The 17191-nt window shown below is 42.5% G+C and overlaps 1 protein-coding gene across 4 annotated transcripts in view; it reads left to right on the forward strand.

Moving 5' to 3' along the window:
• Positions 1-17191, forward strand: part of ADAMTS9 (ADAM metallopeptidase with thrombospondin type 1 motif 9) — a 140198-nt gene that overhangs the window by 81080 nt on the left and 41927 nt on the right. For all 4 annotated transcript variants that reach the window (XR_012646935.1, XM_075004888.1, XM_075004889.1 and 1 more), the window contains 5 exons: positions 579-683; positions 817-984; positions 1205-1483; positions 2606-2767; positions 3707-3883. Coding sequence is in view for 3 of the 4 variants with exons in the window: in XM_075004888.1 (XP_074860989.1) it covers positions 579-683; positions 817-984; positions 1205-1483; positions 2606-2767; positions 3707-3883 (891 nt within the window). In the remaining variant the exon portion in view is untranslated. The remainder of the gene's footprint in view (positions 1-578; positions 684-816; positions 985-1204; positions 1484-2605; positions 2768-3706; positions 3884-17191) is intronic.

The following is a 17191-nucleotide window of genomic DNA, read 5'->3' on the forward strand; positions in this document are numbered from 1 at the left end:
CAAAGACATTGACCAGACAGTTCCCTATCTGAAACATATTGGAGGACGCTTAAAAGTGGGTCTTATTCTTTCCAGAACTAGTGTGACTTATGTCCAGTACATTTGCACCAGATCCAGTTTTTTCATGGATGTAAATAACTAATTTGGCTGGTATTTTATAACGGCACCTAAGGGTGTTAGGAGCCCAATGGCCATCGAAAATTGTTAGAAGCCACAACTCCTATTGCATTCTTGGTGACGATCATAACTCTTGTTCCCCACACTTCCCTCTCTTTGGAAGTTCATCATCATTAATGTAGATGGCATCTGATTGTCAGGTTTGGGTGCTGACAAATTAAAAGCTAGGGGCAATTTTGCTATCTGTGCTCCTCCCCCACCCACATGTATTGACTACAAATTTTGCAGATCTGTTATGAGGATATGAGAGGCTCTAAAATGAAGAGTTTGTAAATAACAGATTTGAGGGCACTGTGTATTTTTCCCTCTTTCTTAACCTCACTGGTGAAATTGCTTACCTGGAACATCTGCAGACCAATAAGCCAATATGTTTCCTTTCCTCTCATCCATTTGTTTGCTAGGACTGTGAACTAGCAGCATGTCCACTCCATCCAGCTGTTCCAGAAACAAAAAGAGCCATGCCCAGCGTTCTGAGGACCCAATGGAGATTTGGATCTTGGACACCTGTGAGTGTGTGGTCAATGACCACATTGATAAGATCACATGTTCTTATCCAGCCTTTGAATTTATACCAAAGTTAGTAACGTTGTGCAGCAGAAGCTGACTTTCCACAAAACAACATGTTGATCTCTTTCCTAGTGCTCAATGACATGTGGGAAAGGCACCAGGATGAGATACGTCAGCTGTCGTGATGATCAGGGTTCAGTGGCTGATGAAGCCGCCTGTTTTCACCTCCCAAAGCCTTCAGTGACAGAGGTGTGCATCATAACCCCCTGTGGACAATGGAAAGCCCTGGAGTGGAGTTCTGTAAGTCTTCCCATTCTTATCACAGCATCATCTGTATTGCCTGTTCCTGCAGTTTCTTTGATATGTTTCTCATGGGTTCAGTCATCCAGTGTACTTGTGAGGCTAAAAGCCAGGAAGTTGAGCTGTTTTAAACTTCTTTTTATTAGCAAGTGGTTTGATTTTTAAAAGCATCTCATGAGGTTAGGGGTGAAAGTGTCATCTGTTCTACTTCTCAATGCAGTGTTCAGTGACGTGCGGCCTGGGTAAGGCAACGCGGCAGGTGGTCTGCGTGAATTACAGTGACCAGGTGGTCGATAGCAGTGAATGCGATCCAGATGATCTCCCGGCAACGGACCAGGATTGCTCTGTGTCTTCCTGTCAGAACACCCACGACTACGGCAGACCGATCCACCCTTTCCCATACCCAGAACATCGACCAAAATCCTACCCAGGGGGGAACCCCGACCAGAGCAGTGGCCCTCTGCGTGGCAACCAGTGGAGAATTGGCCCATGGGGTGCTGTGAGTGTCAATGTATTCATTTCAGGCCAAACTGTAAACCTTGTGTGTCTTTTCCCCACTGCATGCATATGCAACGAGATACCTCCCCTCTCCTCTGCACTCACTGCCTGTGTGACCAGTGTTTCCAGTAAGCTGAGTGCTTGGGGCGGCCACCCAGGGAAGAGTCAGGTGCTGTCCAGCTGATTAGCACAGCGCCCACAGCTGGCAGCCTGTTTGTTGTGGTGGTGCACATCCACACATGCCTTGGTGCATGTAACAAAATTTATTCCACCCATGGATGGAAAAAAATTAGAGGGAGCCCTGCCTATGACTCAAACCTCTGTGGGCCTTCTGTCCCCCTGCCCATGTTTGTGAGTGTGTCCTAAGCTCTGCTTCTCCAAACCATCGGCAGGAGAAGTTATCTGTGCCAGACACAGGGCTGGCAGCATTACTTCCCTTCAGGTAAAGAACTAATTAGGAGCCAGATGGGGCCTTTGAGTCAGTCTGGTTACTGGTCTTCTCCTGGGGCAGTGCAGCTCTGCTCCTTGCTAAGGGTTGGCAACCAACCACGATGGAGCCTTTTTGCTTCCCTAACCAAAACCTATGAAAGCAGATTTGAAACTGCATTGCTCAGGTCCCTCTTCAGCCAGGCAATGAGCGGTGGATGTAATTTTAAATGCCTGAGTAGAATTGCTTGGGCACCTGAAGTGATGCCCAGACATAAATCCTTTGACTTGGTGCTCATCCCCCACTCTGCTCCAGGCCCTGTCCTTACTCTGTCTTCACTTTCCGTTCCCTCCCACCAACACAGGAGACACTGGCAGGAGGGGGAGAAGCTGTTTAGTGGGGCCACCAGTGGCTGTGAGGGAGGGAAGGAGCTGATTGGCAGGTTCTAAGCACCCACTTCTTTTTCTTCTGGGCACCCCAGCTTTGGAACACCCACAGAGTTGATGCTTATGCTGCGAAGGTAAAAGGATGTTATTTGTGCTAATGACATAGACTTCACCTTTGTCTGTTGACTCCGGCTCCTTTGCAGAGAGCTGGGTTTTGCTGCCTGTTGCTCATCCGTAACTGAGGGGAAAAGCCTGTGAAAGCTCAGCAGAACCTGAACTTAATTGCGGTGTGGTGGATTGTGTTTTGCAGTGCTCTAGTACATGCGCTGGGGGATTCCAGCGTCGGGCAGTGGTGTGCCAGGATGAAAATGGATATACAGCAAGTAACTGTGATGCGAAAGCAAAACCTGTAGAGCAGAGATCATGTGAGTCTGGCCCTTGTCCTCAGTGGGCATACGGCAGCTGGGGAGAGGTGAGAGCCAAGTTAACCTTCTCCTGTCTCTGTAAAGATGTAAGCCAAGGTTTTCTGTTAGTGGAGGAGAGAGGGAAGGTTAAAAAATTAAAGAAATAAATACAGGTTGAACCTCTTTAGTTCTGCACTCTCTGGTCCAGCATGATTTTAGTGGGATATCCACTTATCAGGGCGTAGCCAAGTTTCCTGCAGCCCCAAAAAGTTTGTTTAGAGCCTCCAGTCGTAGCTCTCAATGTTCTGTGCTGTTCCTTAGCTCTAATTTACCGCAAATGTCTTCTTTGAGCCCAGTAAGCAGTGGAAGTGTTGGTAAGTCCGCTGAACATTATTGACCTCACAGGGTCCAGCAAGTTCTCTCATTCAGCACCAGTCAGGTCCCGGCATCTTGGATTAGAGAGGTTCAGTAGCCAGCAAAATTGAACAATAGTAAGCAAAATTTTTCATTTATTGAAAAGAAGGTTCTCAGGAATGGCACTAGTTCTGTAAAGTGTCAGACAATGTTTTCATTCAAACTTTTCCAGACAATGAAAACTCTTTATTTATAAAAGGACATAATTTTTTGGGAGAACAGCTACTCATTTGAATTATGCCAACCTGCTCTAGTGAGTTTAGGGTCCAACTTCAAACATCTTTAAAAGCGCTAGGCAGGGCTGGCTTTTAGCCTTTCTGTTGGGCCCATTTAATGTGTTTTATTTTGAGCACCCAAAAATAGTGGCATCCAAAATCTCTGGTGCCTTCTGATATTAAAGGAAAAAACAAAAATATCAAAAAAAAAAAAAAAATCCAAAAACACCACCTGGGGCCTGTCTTACCTTGCCCGAAGTCAGTGGAAATACTCTGGTTGATTTCTGTGGTGGATGGCTCAAACAATGCTTCTCATGTTCAATACATAAATGACTAAGATTATAACTAGGTCCGTCTCTGCTGATTCCCTTTTTCTAGTGCGCTAAGTCATGTGGTGCTGGAACACGAACAAGGCTTGTGGTGTGCCAGCGCCCTAGCGGTGAAAGATTTCCAGATCTGAGCTGTGAAATTCTCGACAAACCACCAGATCGTGAGCAGTGCAATATGCAGGACTGTCCAAGAGATGCCTTCTGGAGTTCTGGTCCTTGGAGCTCGGTACGACCATAACATATTTATCTTTGTGACTCTTTGTAGATATTCCGTTACAACAGATCTCATCTGCTTAAAGCCAAGGTGTCCATATTTTTCATCATAACACTGCACTTAAAGAAGTTTTACAATATATTCACAGTGACACATTCAGGAAAGGCTTTCATTAAGCAAGGTAAAGTCCTTTAATTTAAAAGGCACTTTCTGCTAGATAACCAGCTTTGTACATTTCATTACATTGCAAGCGCTGTGCATTATGAGTCTTGGTTATGACTGAGTTCTTTGCATGCAAATTTAAACCTGGCATTTTAAGCAGGACATTTACATTTAAATGAAAATGTTGATAATAGTCAATATTTTACTGTGCACTTGTTGGAGCACGTTATATTTTCTCTGTTGAAAAAAATACAGTTAGGGGAGAATTCTGGAGCTAAAATGCCCTCATCCACAAATATATGAGTTTATAAGTGTGTATGTATTTGTTTATAAATATATACACACCCATCCAGAAAACACATGCACATTCTTACATTAGTATAATGCATATATACACATATATGTATGTCTATATATATGTGTGTGTGTGTGTGTGTGTGTGTACATATTACATATAATGTCCTTTATTTTCAGCTGTGGAGCATAGAGGGCAACTGGTGAGGAGCCATGCTTAGAGTGGCTTTTAAGATTTCCCTGATTCCTGATCTAATCCTGGATCATTGCTCTAAATTACAGTAGGTAAAAATGGCACCCATTGGATAATTAAGGAAGCCAGGAATCAACAGGTGGTAGGGAAGTCCCCTTATCTTAGGCCATGTTCCCCCTCCCAACCTCTGGGAGGGGACTTAAATAAGAACAGGTATAATGGTGCTGTACCGCTTGGCCAGTTCTCCTGCTCTGGATAATCCTCCCATAGTTCCAGCAGGTCAGAGTGGCTCTAATTCAGGTGATAATCTCAGTCATCGTATAGCTAAAAACTACCCTTCCCAGCCCGGGATCTATCTGCTCTGCAAGGTGCACTCCACAGAATAATACTGTACTGACTTCCTCTATAAAAGACCCTCTCCATCTGAAGACAGATGGAATTTAGTGTTCCAGGCTGATTGCTAAGAGGTGCTTGTACATGCGAGTGGGTGTGCCACTTGGAACACTCACTAGACCCCATGGAAGCCTTTGATGTGACCGTTTTAAAATTACAAGCTGACACACATCACAGTGTCTTGTATATTTTGTTCTCATGTTGCTTAAGATATTTTAAAAGGTGATTTGACGCAAAAGCACTTTATCTAAAAAAGTGGCCTTTTGTGACATATTGACTTCCTTAAACACTTTGCTTTTAAAAGTCACATTGCTGGAGTTTAACATCACCTTAGTTTCTGTGGATGCTTTTGGTAACATTTCGAATATTTTTCATACCTCCGTGAATTATGGGATAGCCATAAAATTGCAGACAGTATTTATACGGTGCTTCATCCTGACAAGGGACAGTGATCTCAGATTTTAACTTGAGGTGCTAAAGTATCACTTGTAAACTGGTTGGTGCTAAAAGTGAATGAGCTGAGCACTACCCCATGCTGTTATTTTCTCCCGTGACTATGTACTGAAAACTGCTGCTAACTTTTTTTTCATCTTCTTGAACTTTTGCAAAAACCAAAAGAGAGGGATAGACTGTTGGGCTTTTGTGTGATCCAGTATTTCACATTGTCACCACATGTTTTTCAGAACAGATCACAGGGTTGTACGCAGCTCTGGCATAACTATCTGTTTCAGTGGAGTTGTGCCCACTTACACTACAGCTGAAGCTGCCCCCCAGGGTTTGCTGTATAGGGCCTCATCCTGCATTCTTTCCACAGCCAAATCTTGGGCCACTGATGCCTGGTGTTAGTGAACTGAGTTGGGTATGCAGAATCAGTCTTGTGGCACCAGAGTGCATGCAGTAGTAAACTGTGTTCTTAGTCTTAGGTAAATTAATGTTTACTTTAACTCTTCAGGGGAGAACATTGTGGTCAAAGTACTCAGTAGCAATATTCAGTCACCCACTCCTATGGTTCTTTCTCATGCAAAATTCTCACTGAAGACAGGTCTTCAAAACTGAGCCACTCTTATTGCTCTGTAGGGTCTTGATTTTTCTTGTCAAGTGTCTACACTATTTGCCCAAACTCTGCCTTATGTGACTCCAGAGCTGTATTTGAGGACCTGGGTGATCATCTGTGGATTTAGCAAGGAACCAAAGTATTGCTTCTCATTGGAAAAAAAAAATATATATATATATATTCCCTCATTTTCATATTACCATGAACTACTCAAATTTGTTGTAGGGGAAAGTCCAATTTTTAATATTGTATCACCTCACTTGCTTCTAGCTCGGACATTGATTGCAGAAAACATTCTGTAGCCGTTCATACTTCATCTGTGTGGATGGAGTGTCACTGCCATATTTTTGGTCACTTTTGAAACAAGAGTGTAGTATTAGCTGAAACTTTTCAGCGCATGGATTTATGTATTTATGTAATAAAGTGTATTTATTTTTTCAATATCTTATTTAATTTTATATAAATATTGCATACTTTTACGATGTTTAATGTTACCATTCAACAGTGGAAAATTAAAGACAAGTAGAATGTAATCATAAATGAATTTGTATAATGATTATTTGAGTCTTATGCTAAACTATAATAAGAAGCTTGATGCTATAAGATGGCAAGCCTTTCTGGCTAGGTGAGGTGAGATTATATCTATCAAAAGGTTTTGAAAAATCATTATTAGTTATTTAGTGTTTCTCTAATGAAATCAGTCTTTCATACTGAGTAATAAAAACAAATATATTTAGAAAGGCAGAAATGTTGTTACTTTTGAAGGAATGCTTTTGCTCTAAAGACTTCCCACTGTGAGCTATGAAGTACGAATGAGTTATTCCTTGCACACATTTAATTGGATAATTTTCTTGCATGATTGAGTGATGTTTATTATATAAAACATCAGAATATAGACTGTTTACTTTATTAATATTTCATCCTGCAGCCCTTAGCTGGGCTAACTCTGTAGTGACATGTTATGAAATGAAATGGGGGGAGGGAGTTTTATATGAGTTAAACATTGCAGAGTATAGTTCAGATTATTTTTTTTTAAAGCTCTGTGTGAAATCATACCATTATCATGCAAGATGGCTGGCGTGAAGGCCCCAAACATTACCTTTATAATGTACAAGGGAACAAAAGAATAACAAAGCCTTGTTGCAGCTTTCAACTCCTTATTTATTCAAGAACATTTAGGATCAAAGCATTGAGGGAAACATAATCCATCCGAGAGACCTTCTTTAGAACACACACATAGAGACTGTTACTGGGGATAACGAATACTTCTTTAAAATTAGATGCATGTTTAGGTGCATAATTAGGTTGGCTGACAAAGAACAGCTTTTCATGTACAGTACCTGCAAATGGTGAAGAAGAAGAATCATCTCACACTTTTTTTAAAATAGGTTGCCAAGAATCAGTACACTTAAAACTAGAGGGTGAGTTCATTTGTCCAAATATCATTCTGATTCCATTGAAGTCAGTGGGGAAACTCAAACTGACTTCCTTCGGATCAGGATGTCACCCTCCTGAGATTAGAATCCAAACTGAAATTAGTATGAGTTTCTTGCACAGAGGTCTGGAGGAACTGGGCACTATAGTTCCTCAAAACAGTAAGGAAATCATATGATACCTGCTAACAATACCTAAGTATTGAATGAGGCAGGTCTGTTGAACCCTCATTACATGAATATTGTATTCCGTGATGTTAATGAGAGTTATGTCAAATACTTGTAGGAGAGGCTGTGACCCTCATTCTGCTGTTGGATCTACGTGGGTAGATGGCCTCAAATCTTAAAACTGCATTTGCAAAACAGCATCTGATTGGCTGCATATAGTGTATCAAAAGCCTGCCGGTAATCTAGACTTTGGTTTGCTGAATAATGAGGCAACCACAACACTGCAGACCATTCTGGTAGGAGTGTTTCAAACTAACGGCATACAATGATTAGAGGGCAAATAATCAGAGTATGTTTTTTCTCAAGAAAATAATGATTGCAGTAAAGGGTACCCTAAAAGTTAGATTGGCTGTACTTTGATACATCTGTATAAAGAATTTACTTATGTATCACAGGTTTCACCACCGCTATATGAGGAATAATGACCTCTCCTGTGGACGCTTACAGGGGAAACAAAATACTGTAATGGCAAAGGAAAGGCAGACTTAAGGTTCTGCAGTGGGTGATTGGGGTTTGGTGGGGCCTCTGGGTCTCAATAAGTGAGGACCCCTTCCCATCCCTTCTGCCTGCTGTTCCCCAGCACCCCACCCATGCTCCTGTCATGCTCCTCTGTCAAAGCCATTTTCTGCCCGCTTGGATTTGCCCCTTGCAACTGTGAGCTCGCTGGGACACAGACTATCTTTCTTTTGGCAGCTGTGCAGTCCTGATTCCACGTACAGCCAACTTCCATGTGTAGGGAGAAAAACTGGTAAATTGGTGCCTATGTCAGAATTAGCCCCCTAGAACTCTTAGACCTGTGTCCGAAATGCAAAAGCTTGTACGTTGATTTTCTTTTATTGTATTTAAACTACTCAGCCACCTCCTCTTCTCTTTGGTATTTGAGTCAGTGCCCAGCTACGGCATTCTTCATTACCTGGTAAAGTGAAATTGGGTTTACAGCATCTCCATTTCCCAGTTTCTGTCTTCCACCCCAACTCCTCCTCCTCCTTCTGACCATGGAATCCCTGATGCTACTTTTCTTTACCATGCTGTCCCCAGGGTTCCGTTTGTGGGCACTCTTCCCTTTCCTAGAATCCTAGGGTTGGAAGAGACCTCAGGAGGTCATCAAGTCCAACACCCTGCTGAAAGCAGGACCAATCCCAACTAACTCCTCCCAGTCAGGGCTTTGTCAAGCCAGGACTTAAAAACCTAGAGGGATGGAGGTTCCACCACCTCTCTAGGTAACCTATTCAAGTACTTCATCACCCTCCTGGTGAAAGAGTTTTTCCTAATATCCAACCTAGACCTCTTCCACTGCAACTTGAGACCATTTCTCCTTGTTCTGTCATTTCTCACCACTGAAAACAGCCTCTCTCCATTCTCTTTGTAATCACCCTTCAGGCAGTTCAAGGGTGCTATCAAATCCCCGCTCCTCCCTTCTTTCTTATATGTGGCCTTGTGCATTACTCATCTGCAGAGGGTACCTCATTCCACATACCTCTGATGCCTCAGCCCACTTCTCACTTTCAGAGAACCACCCTAGAAGTTTACCCAGTTATACTTGACAAAAATTCCCTCTTTGCCCCCTGTTGTGCAGTTGTGTGCCAGACAGCTACCCGAGTACACCCCAGAAATGGCTGCATTTCAACAGTACTTTGTGTGACATACTGGGGTCATAGCCAGACCAATGCAGGAGCTGTCAGTTCTGCCTTGGAACCTGGGGTGCCTAGCAATGCCTTACTATTGGAACCTGGGGTGCCTAGCAATGCCTTACTATTGTAGCTCCCAACCTGGACCACTCACACTTGAATTACACTCTGACTTTTGCTAGCCTTACCCTCTGCCAGACTACCCCAGCACTCCCAGTCCCAGCTTTTTCCTCTAAAATGTATGTCTTACCTTATTGAAACCTCTTCTGAACAGTTCAAATATACTAAGTCTGTTATTCCTTTAAGGGAGTAACATATACACAACAGTTTAGAAAATCTTCTGATTGGTGGGACTGTGGTATTTAACATGACGTAACTGGCATGCAATTGACGTTAGCAGAATTCAAAAGTATCTCATAATTCTTCATGTTCTGCTGAAAAGCTTCTGTTCAACTCCATTATCTGATGGTAGAGCCTCCTGCGGGCCCTCGGCTTCTTTTAACTGATATTCTGTTGGTAATCCAACATTTTCTGCTTTCTCTGAAGAGCAAGGCTTCAGTGCTTTGAGGGGATCACTGGGTGATTCACTGAGGCAGGGCAGAGACAGTTTGGGCAAGTGATTGCTGGTATAAGGTCAGCTGCTGAGAACAGGCTGATAGCCTGAGCCAGGAACAGGAGTAGGCTGGAAGCCCAGGCGGTCTGTAGCCCTATAAAGAAGAGGACAAGTTCCCAGCTGAGTGGTGACACTGCACAGACTGGCTTGTTGCTCTTTCTGGGAACTAAGTAGCTGGTTGAGCGGTCATCTGAACAGACCCTGGTTCATGGAATGGCTGCTGTACCCTACGGGTGTGTCTCCATGTGCCTCATTATTCAGCAAACCAAAGTCTAGATTACTGGCAGGCTTTTGATACACTATATGCAGCCAATCAGATGTTGTTTTGCAAATGCAGTTTTAAGATTTGAGGCCATCTACCCACGTAGATCCAACAGCAGAATGAGGGTCACAGCCTCTCTTACATGTATTTGACATAAGAGGAACAGAAAGCGTATTCCTGTGAAAATGAAAATGCCAGGACCTATACACAGTGGAACAGAACATTGCATCTTGGATGTGTTGCTTCCTGTTCTGAATTACAGCTTCACTGACCTTCATGGGGAACAACACATATAAAAATTTTTTTTAAGAATATTTAAGTAAGAACATAAGAATATAAGAACATAAGAATGGCCATACTGGGTCAGACCAAAGGTCCATCCAGCCCAGTATCCCGTCTGCCGACAGTGGCCAATGCCAGGTGCCCCAGAGAAGGAGAACAGAAGACAATGATCAAGTGATTTATCTCCTGCCATCCATCTCCTGCCCTTGTCCTGAAGGCTAGGGCACCATACTTTACCCCTGGCTAATAGCCATTTATGGACCTAACCTGCAAAAATTTATCAAGCTCTTTTTTAAACCCTAATAGAGTCCTGGCCTTCACAGCCTCCTCCGGCAAGGAGTTCCACAGGTTGACTGTGCTCTGTGTGAAGAAAAATTTCCTTTTATTTGTTTTGAACATACTACCCATCAATTTCATTTGGTGTCCCCTAGTTCTTGTATTATGGGAGAAGGTAAATAATTTTTCTGTATTCACTTTCTCCACACCATTAATGATTTTATATACCTCTATCATATCGCCCCTCAATCGCCTCTTTTCCAGACTGAAAAGTCCCAGTCTCTCTAGCCTCTCCCCATATGGGACCTGTTCCAAACCCCTAATCATCTTAGTTGCCCTTTTCTGAACCTTTTCTAATGCCAATATATCTTTTTTGAGGTGAGGAGACCACATCTGCACGCAGTACTCAAGATGTGGGCATACCATGGTTTTATATAGGGGAAGTATGATATCTTTTGTCTTATTATCTATCCCTTTTTTAATAATTCCTAACATCCTATTTGCTTTACTAACTGCCGCTGCACACTGCGTGGATGTCTTCAGAGAACTATCCACTATAACTCCAAGATCCCTTTCCTGATCTGTCGTAGCTAAATTTGACCCCATCATGTTGTACGTGTAATTTGGGTTATTTTTTCCAATGTGCATTACCTTACACTTACCCACATTAAATTTCATTTGCCATTTTGCTGCCCAATCACTCAGTTTGCTGAGATCTTTTTGTAGTTCTTCACAATCCCTTTTGGTTTTGACTGTCCTGAACAACTTGGTGTCATCTGCAAACTTTGCCACCTCACTGCTTACCTCATTTTCTAGATCATTGATGAACAAGTTGAACAGGATCGGTCCCAGGACTGACCCGTGGGGAACACCACTAGTTACCCCCTCCATTGTGAAAATTTACCATTTATTCCAACCCTTTGTTTTCTGTCTTTTAACCAATTCCCGATCCATGAAAGGATCTTTCCTCCTATCCCATGACCGCCTAATTTACATAAAAGCCTTTGGTGTGGGACCATGTCAAAGGCTTTCTGGAAATCTAGGTATATTATGTCCACTGGGTGCCCCTTGTCCGCATGTTTATTAACCCCTTCAAAGAATTCTAATAGATTTGTTAGATACGACTTCCCTCTGCAGAAACCATGCTGACTTTTGCCCAACAATTCGTGCTCTTCTACGTGCCTTGCAATTTTATTCTTTACTATTGTTTCTACTAATTTGCCTGGTACTGATGTTAGACTTATCGGTCTATAATTGCCAGGGTCTCCTCTAGAGCCTTTTTTAAATATTGGCATTATATTGGCCATCTTCCAGTCATTGGGTACCGAAGCGGATTTAAAAGATAGGTTACAAACCACTGTTAATAACTCCGCAATTTCACATTTGAGTTCTTTCAGAACCCTTGGGTGAATACCGTCTGGTCCTGGAGACTTGTTACTATTCAGTTTATCAATTAACTCCAAAACCTCCTCTAATGGTGGTGGTGAATTTTAGGTTTGTTTGTTTTAGATAGACACCTTTCCAAGAATCTAGGAGTCTCTCTGTAATTAATCATAACAAAATATAAGTAAAGTAAATCTAAGCTTCTCCAGGAAGAGATGGCTCGTTTATTCTCTGTGTAAAGCTGGTGCTATGCACATATAAAAGAATAATGATAATAAACAATAGAAATGTTTCACTATATTTTTAGTGTAGTGGACACAGTTTATTTTTAAAGTAATAAGAGTTCTCTACACTCATTTTCTCAACCCAAGCACTGCAGCAACTTGCTTTAGTATGAGATGCAGAAGGCTGAAACCTGACGGCAAATAAAAGTGAAATGGACTAGAAATCAGCCTCCCTAATGCTTTGTCAGATAAAACCACAGTTTCATCAGTTTGTGCTGATAAGATCCAAGTTACATTCCCCAGCTGGCAGTGAATTAAACTTGTTGGAAGTGGAATGGAACTTGTTTGCTATTCTGAAGCACCTCCATATCTCTGGCTCAGGAATGGAGGTATGAGGGGGGCACTCTTTGCTCATGGGGCTTTGGAGGGCGGTAGGCAGTGAAGGTTTGGGGCAGTTATGAAAGATCCAAGAAAAAAAATTCTCTCGACCTTCTAAATTCATTGTCCATGTATGCCATAAACTTTCAGATAGCTACCAAATTGCCCAGTTTCTCTAGGTGCTGAATGCTCATTATTTCAAAGGAGTGACTCCATTTTATGCTGGTGCAATCTAGGGCCCATTTGAGCTTGTAGGGCCCTGTGCAGTCCTTAGTCAGTGTCTAATATCAGAGGCAGTTGCTTATGCTGACTAATTGAAACAGCTCTGATTGACTTTCTGGGCTATCCTTTCTCTCAAACCAGTGGGAAGGCTCCATCTAATTTGAGCTTTGGAGCATACGAAGCCCCTTGGTATCCACTTCCTGGAGTCTTTCCACTCACTTAAACCCAGCCATAGCAAAAGAGAGTTTGTCATGAGGCTAGACTGCAAGGTCCCCCTTGGCATTTGTTACTGTTTCCTTTGTTATGCCACAACTTCTCTCCGGCTGGTATTGTGTTAGGCTAGATTTTCAAAAGCATTTCAGTGGGAGGTGAGTTGGAGTAACAATGAGCATGCCTAAGGCCATGTCTACATTACGCGGAAGAGCAACCCGCTCAGGGTTTGATTTGGTATGCCTGGTAGGGACTACAAAATTAACCTATCAGGGGTCCGCAGTAGACCTCTGTACTCCTCACTATCACAAGGAGTAAGGAAGGTTGACAGGAAGAACTCTCCCATTGACCTTCCTCAGTTAGGACAGCCAGTTAAGTCAATTCTAGCCGTGCAATTGTCATAGCTAGAACTGTGTCTCTGCAATCAATGTATTTTCCTAGTGTAGGCCTGGCCTGAGAGTACAGCCCTTAAGTCTAGAAACCCTATTAGCATAAAATCATCCATCCCATCTCTCTACTACACCTTTGGAGCCAGAGCCAAAGATTATTTTGGTTAATAGGAGTCTCTCTCTGTTGACTTAAATGAGCTTTGGATTAGGCCAATATTCCCCATGAAAAGAGTCTGATTTCCCCCATCTCCACTACACTGAAATATTTTCTACCAACAAAACCAGGAAAAAAGGAAGTGTTTTCATTTGTACACTTCACATGCTTTAAGGAAGTCAAAGCCTACCTCACTGTGGAGTCATTACAGAGTATAAATGGACACTGTCGTTCCCAGCTAGAAGAGAATTCTGAATTCTGTGAATGACACACATCTTTCTTTCTGTGTTAAAATAAAAGATTAGCCATAATACATCACCGTACGGTGCACTGTCCGTAAAGCGCATACGACGGAGGTGAAGCACACGTGTAAGCTTATTATATTCATCACATTTGCCTAAAAATTGTGCTCTGAGTAAAACTGGAAATATCTGAAAAGAATTTCAAAGACATCACAGCACATGCTCTTTGGCAAGGGATTTTCAGTCGTCAGAGACTTAGCTGCATTTGATTGTTCATGCTGCTATCTTGTCTTTAAGTTTAAAAGACTTTGTATATCCCATGGCCATGAAAGCAATGCAGTTCAGATGGGAAGAAGGTTGTGCACAGCTGTCTCTTTTTTATTTACGTTCTAGAAAGAGTCAGTATTTGGGATACCAGACAATGGCATCTTGAAAATATGCCAATTATATTCAACCATTCACACAATTAGTTAATGTACGTAGACTTCTAGACTTTTTGGGCAGACTGTAATGATAATGAGACTGTACTGATGTGAATGCAGATGTGCGTGAAACTCAATTACAGACATCACGTTTGAGGCCAGAAGAGGCCATCAAATCATATTACATATATGCCAGGCCATCCGTGCACTAATCCCAGTGACCAAAATGAGACCAAAATATTACAGTTCACAGGACAGTAGCCTATTGTGTGCTGCAGGCAGAGAACTCTTTTCCTAGAATGCTCATAGGAGCATAGGTCTTACATTAACATATTCTGGATATTCTCCCTGGTACAGTAAGTAAACTGTGTGTGTGGAATTCATCTAGGAAGGTTTTGACCCTTCTACAAGAGCACTCAGCACCTCGCAGGACTGGACCCTGAATCTCTCTGTAGAGCTACATGTAAAATGGGGATAAAAATACTAACCACTGCCACCATATTTACCACTACTACAGTTCTCATAAAACAGAATATTTATCAAATATTTTCTACTCCCTAGAAGGTTGCTATGCACAAGCGTTGTTGTTGTTGTTGTTGTTATAATAAATGGAGGATAGTGTGTGTGTGTGTGTGTGTGAGAGTGAGTGAGTGAGTGAGTGACACATTTCTCCACTAACTGGGTGGAAATACTAGTTAAGTCTAAGGACTTCACGTGTTTAAGAGGCACATCTGCCACCATTCCGGGTGTGGAATGGGTAAGGAAAGAGTAGACATTTGTATTAAATAATCAATGACAGGATTTAGTCCAAAGACAATTACCAAATGAAAACATTAGAAGGTATGTGGTTATAACACTATTTGAGAATGTTCTTGCCCAGGCGCAATTTAATTTTAATTACATTCACTTTGCAGTTGAGCTGCTGGAAGTTTTCACTAAAAGCCCTGAGTTTGCAATGAAAAACACCATTTAATTTTTTTTGTCAATCCTGACAAAAATCCTGACCCTTTTTTTCAGATGTATCAAAAATGTTGCCAAAATTTTGTCAAGATTGGGAATTTCCATCATTTTAAGCCATTCCTGCATTGGAAGGGGAAGCCGTGTTTTCTCTTTGCTTTTTACTCAGAGGCTGAGCTTTTTTTGACCACCCTTGAAATTACAATATACATCAACCAAACTCGTATGAATACTTAAAGGCCCTTCCCTAAATGAAAGACTTCTCTCTTGAGTGGATTGACTCATCCCTAGGAAAGTTCTGCCCACTCGTATCCCATTGCTGCAGCAAATCACGGCTGAGGTGCTACAGTTGGAGTGATCTTGACTAACTAAGGTCACTGTGTAGGCACCAATTATGTTCTATGTTGGTTCATCTTTTCTGCTCTTTGCCAGATACAAATTAGACTATATTTACAGATGAGATGGTGTTTGGCTCCCACGTTCAGAATCATGTGCCAGTGCTTTGTCCGACCCTGATTGCACATACATGCACGTTTGAATACCTGGCATCACAGATTCCAATCCAGTGGGACCAATGTAGATCTGAGCTAGACAGTTCACCATGCTGTTTTTGATCTAGGGGTGGGTGGAGGGTGTCTGCTAGGGGGATGCTAATAGTCAAGGAGCTGGCATCTGTTACCATGGCTCTTTTTGTGTACGTAAGGATTAACCTGAGTAGCTTTGGCCAACTTTTCCATTCCCTCATTCCCAGTGTTGTGCTCTGCACTGTCCTACATTTAATCACGAGGGGAGTCCTGTTTCTAGGACATTCTGTTTGCAGAGCACTCATTTCTGCAATTCTTTCGTGCATTGAGTGACTCTCAGCCGATGTCAGTGAGATGAGTGTGAGTAACTACTCCACAATTTGTGTGAGTATTTCAAAAGTCCACTCTGTGGATTATGCAGTTTGGGATCCCTTTGAGATGAATGAGAAGCGAGCAGCCAGCTGGCCACTTTAACAAGTAATTGTGTAAGTGAGGGGCTGGACCTGAGAGGCAAAGTTCAAATAAGCACCTGAGCTTCCTCTAAGATCAGGGCTTTTTAGGTTTAGGGTTTTGACAATATGGATTCCAATGACTGGGGCCAAGCACAAGGTTGGATAAGGCCTTCCCCACAGTCTGCATCTGTGTGATCTCCTGGTCAAGAATGGGATAAGTTCATGGAGATAGGTCCATGAACTGGCCATAGTCGTGATGATCAGCAATACCCCTTTCTCTGGGTATCCTCAGCCTCTCACTACCAGAAGCTGTGATTGGATGACAGGGGATGGACCTGTTCCTCTGTTGTGTTCATTCCCTCTGATGTTGTTAGCCGATGGTCTGGCTACAGATGCATCTGGCACGGGCCAGTGTCAGAAGACAGGGCTTTGGGCTAGCTGGACCATTGATTTGACCCAGTGTGGCAGTTCTCATGTGCTTAGAATGCTGGACTGGGATTCAGGAAATCAGGATTCAATTCCTGGCTCTGCCACAAACTTGCTGTGTGCCTTTGGGCAAGTCACATAATACTCTGCTGCAGGGAAAATCCCCATTCAGGGCAGCACTTAAATGTGTGCCTAAGGGCCTTCCTGATCTGGGGCCAAACATATTTCTTAGCCTCAGTTTGTAAGCTTTGCTTATGTGCTATCTCCCCTGCTCCCCAATTTTATTTGGCCTTTTTAGTTAGTAACCCTTTAGGAATAGGAACTCTGCCAGTCAGTGCAGTGTCCAACAGAATAGAGTCTGAATGCTGCAATTTAAGTAATAATAGCTGGGGGTTGGCTCTGGCCAATTTCTAGATCAAATGTAACCTCTGAGCTCCTACATATATAATCCTTGTGTTTCTAGCTACCAAGAGGAGGAAGGGGAACCTTTCGGCTTGATTTATTTCCTAGTAAAAGCGA

This window comes from Carettochelys insculpta, chromosome 11 (genome assembly GCF_033958435.1).
Source record: "Carettochelys insculpta isolate YL-2023 chromosome 11, ASM3395843v1, whole genome shotgun sequence".
NCBI classification, from domain to species: Eukaryota; Metazoa; Chordata; order Testudines; family Carettochelyidae; genus Carettochelys; species Carettochelys insculpta.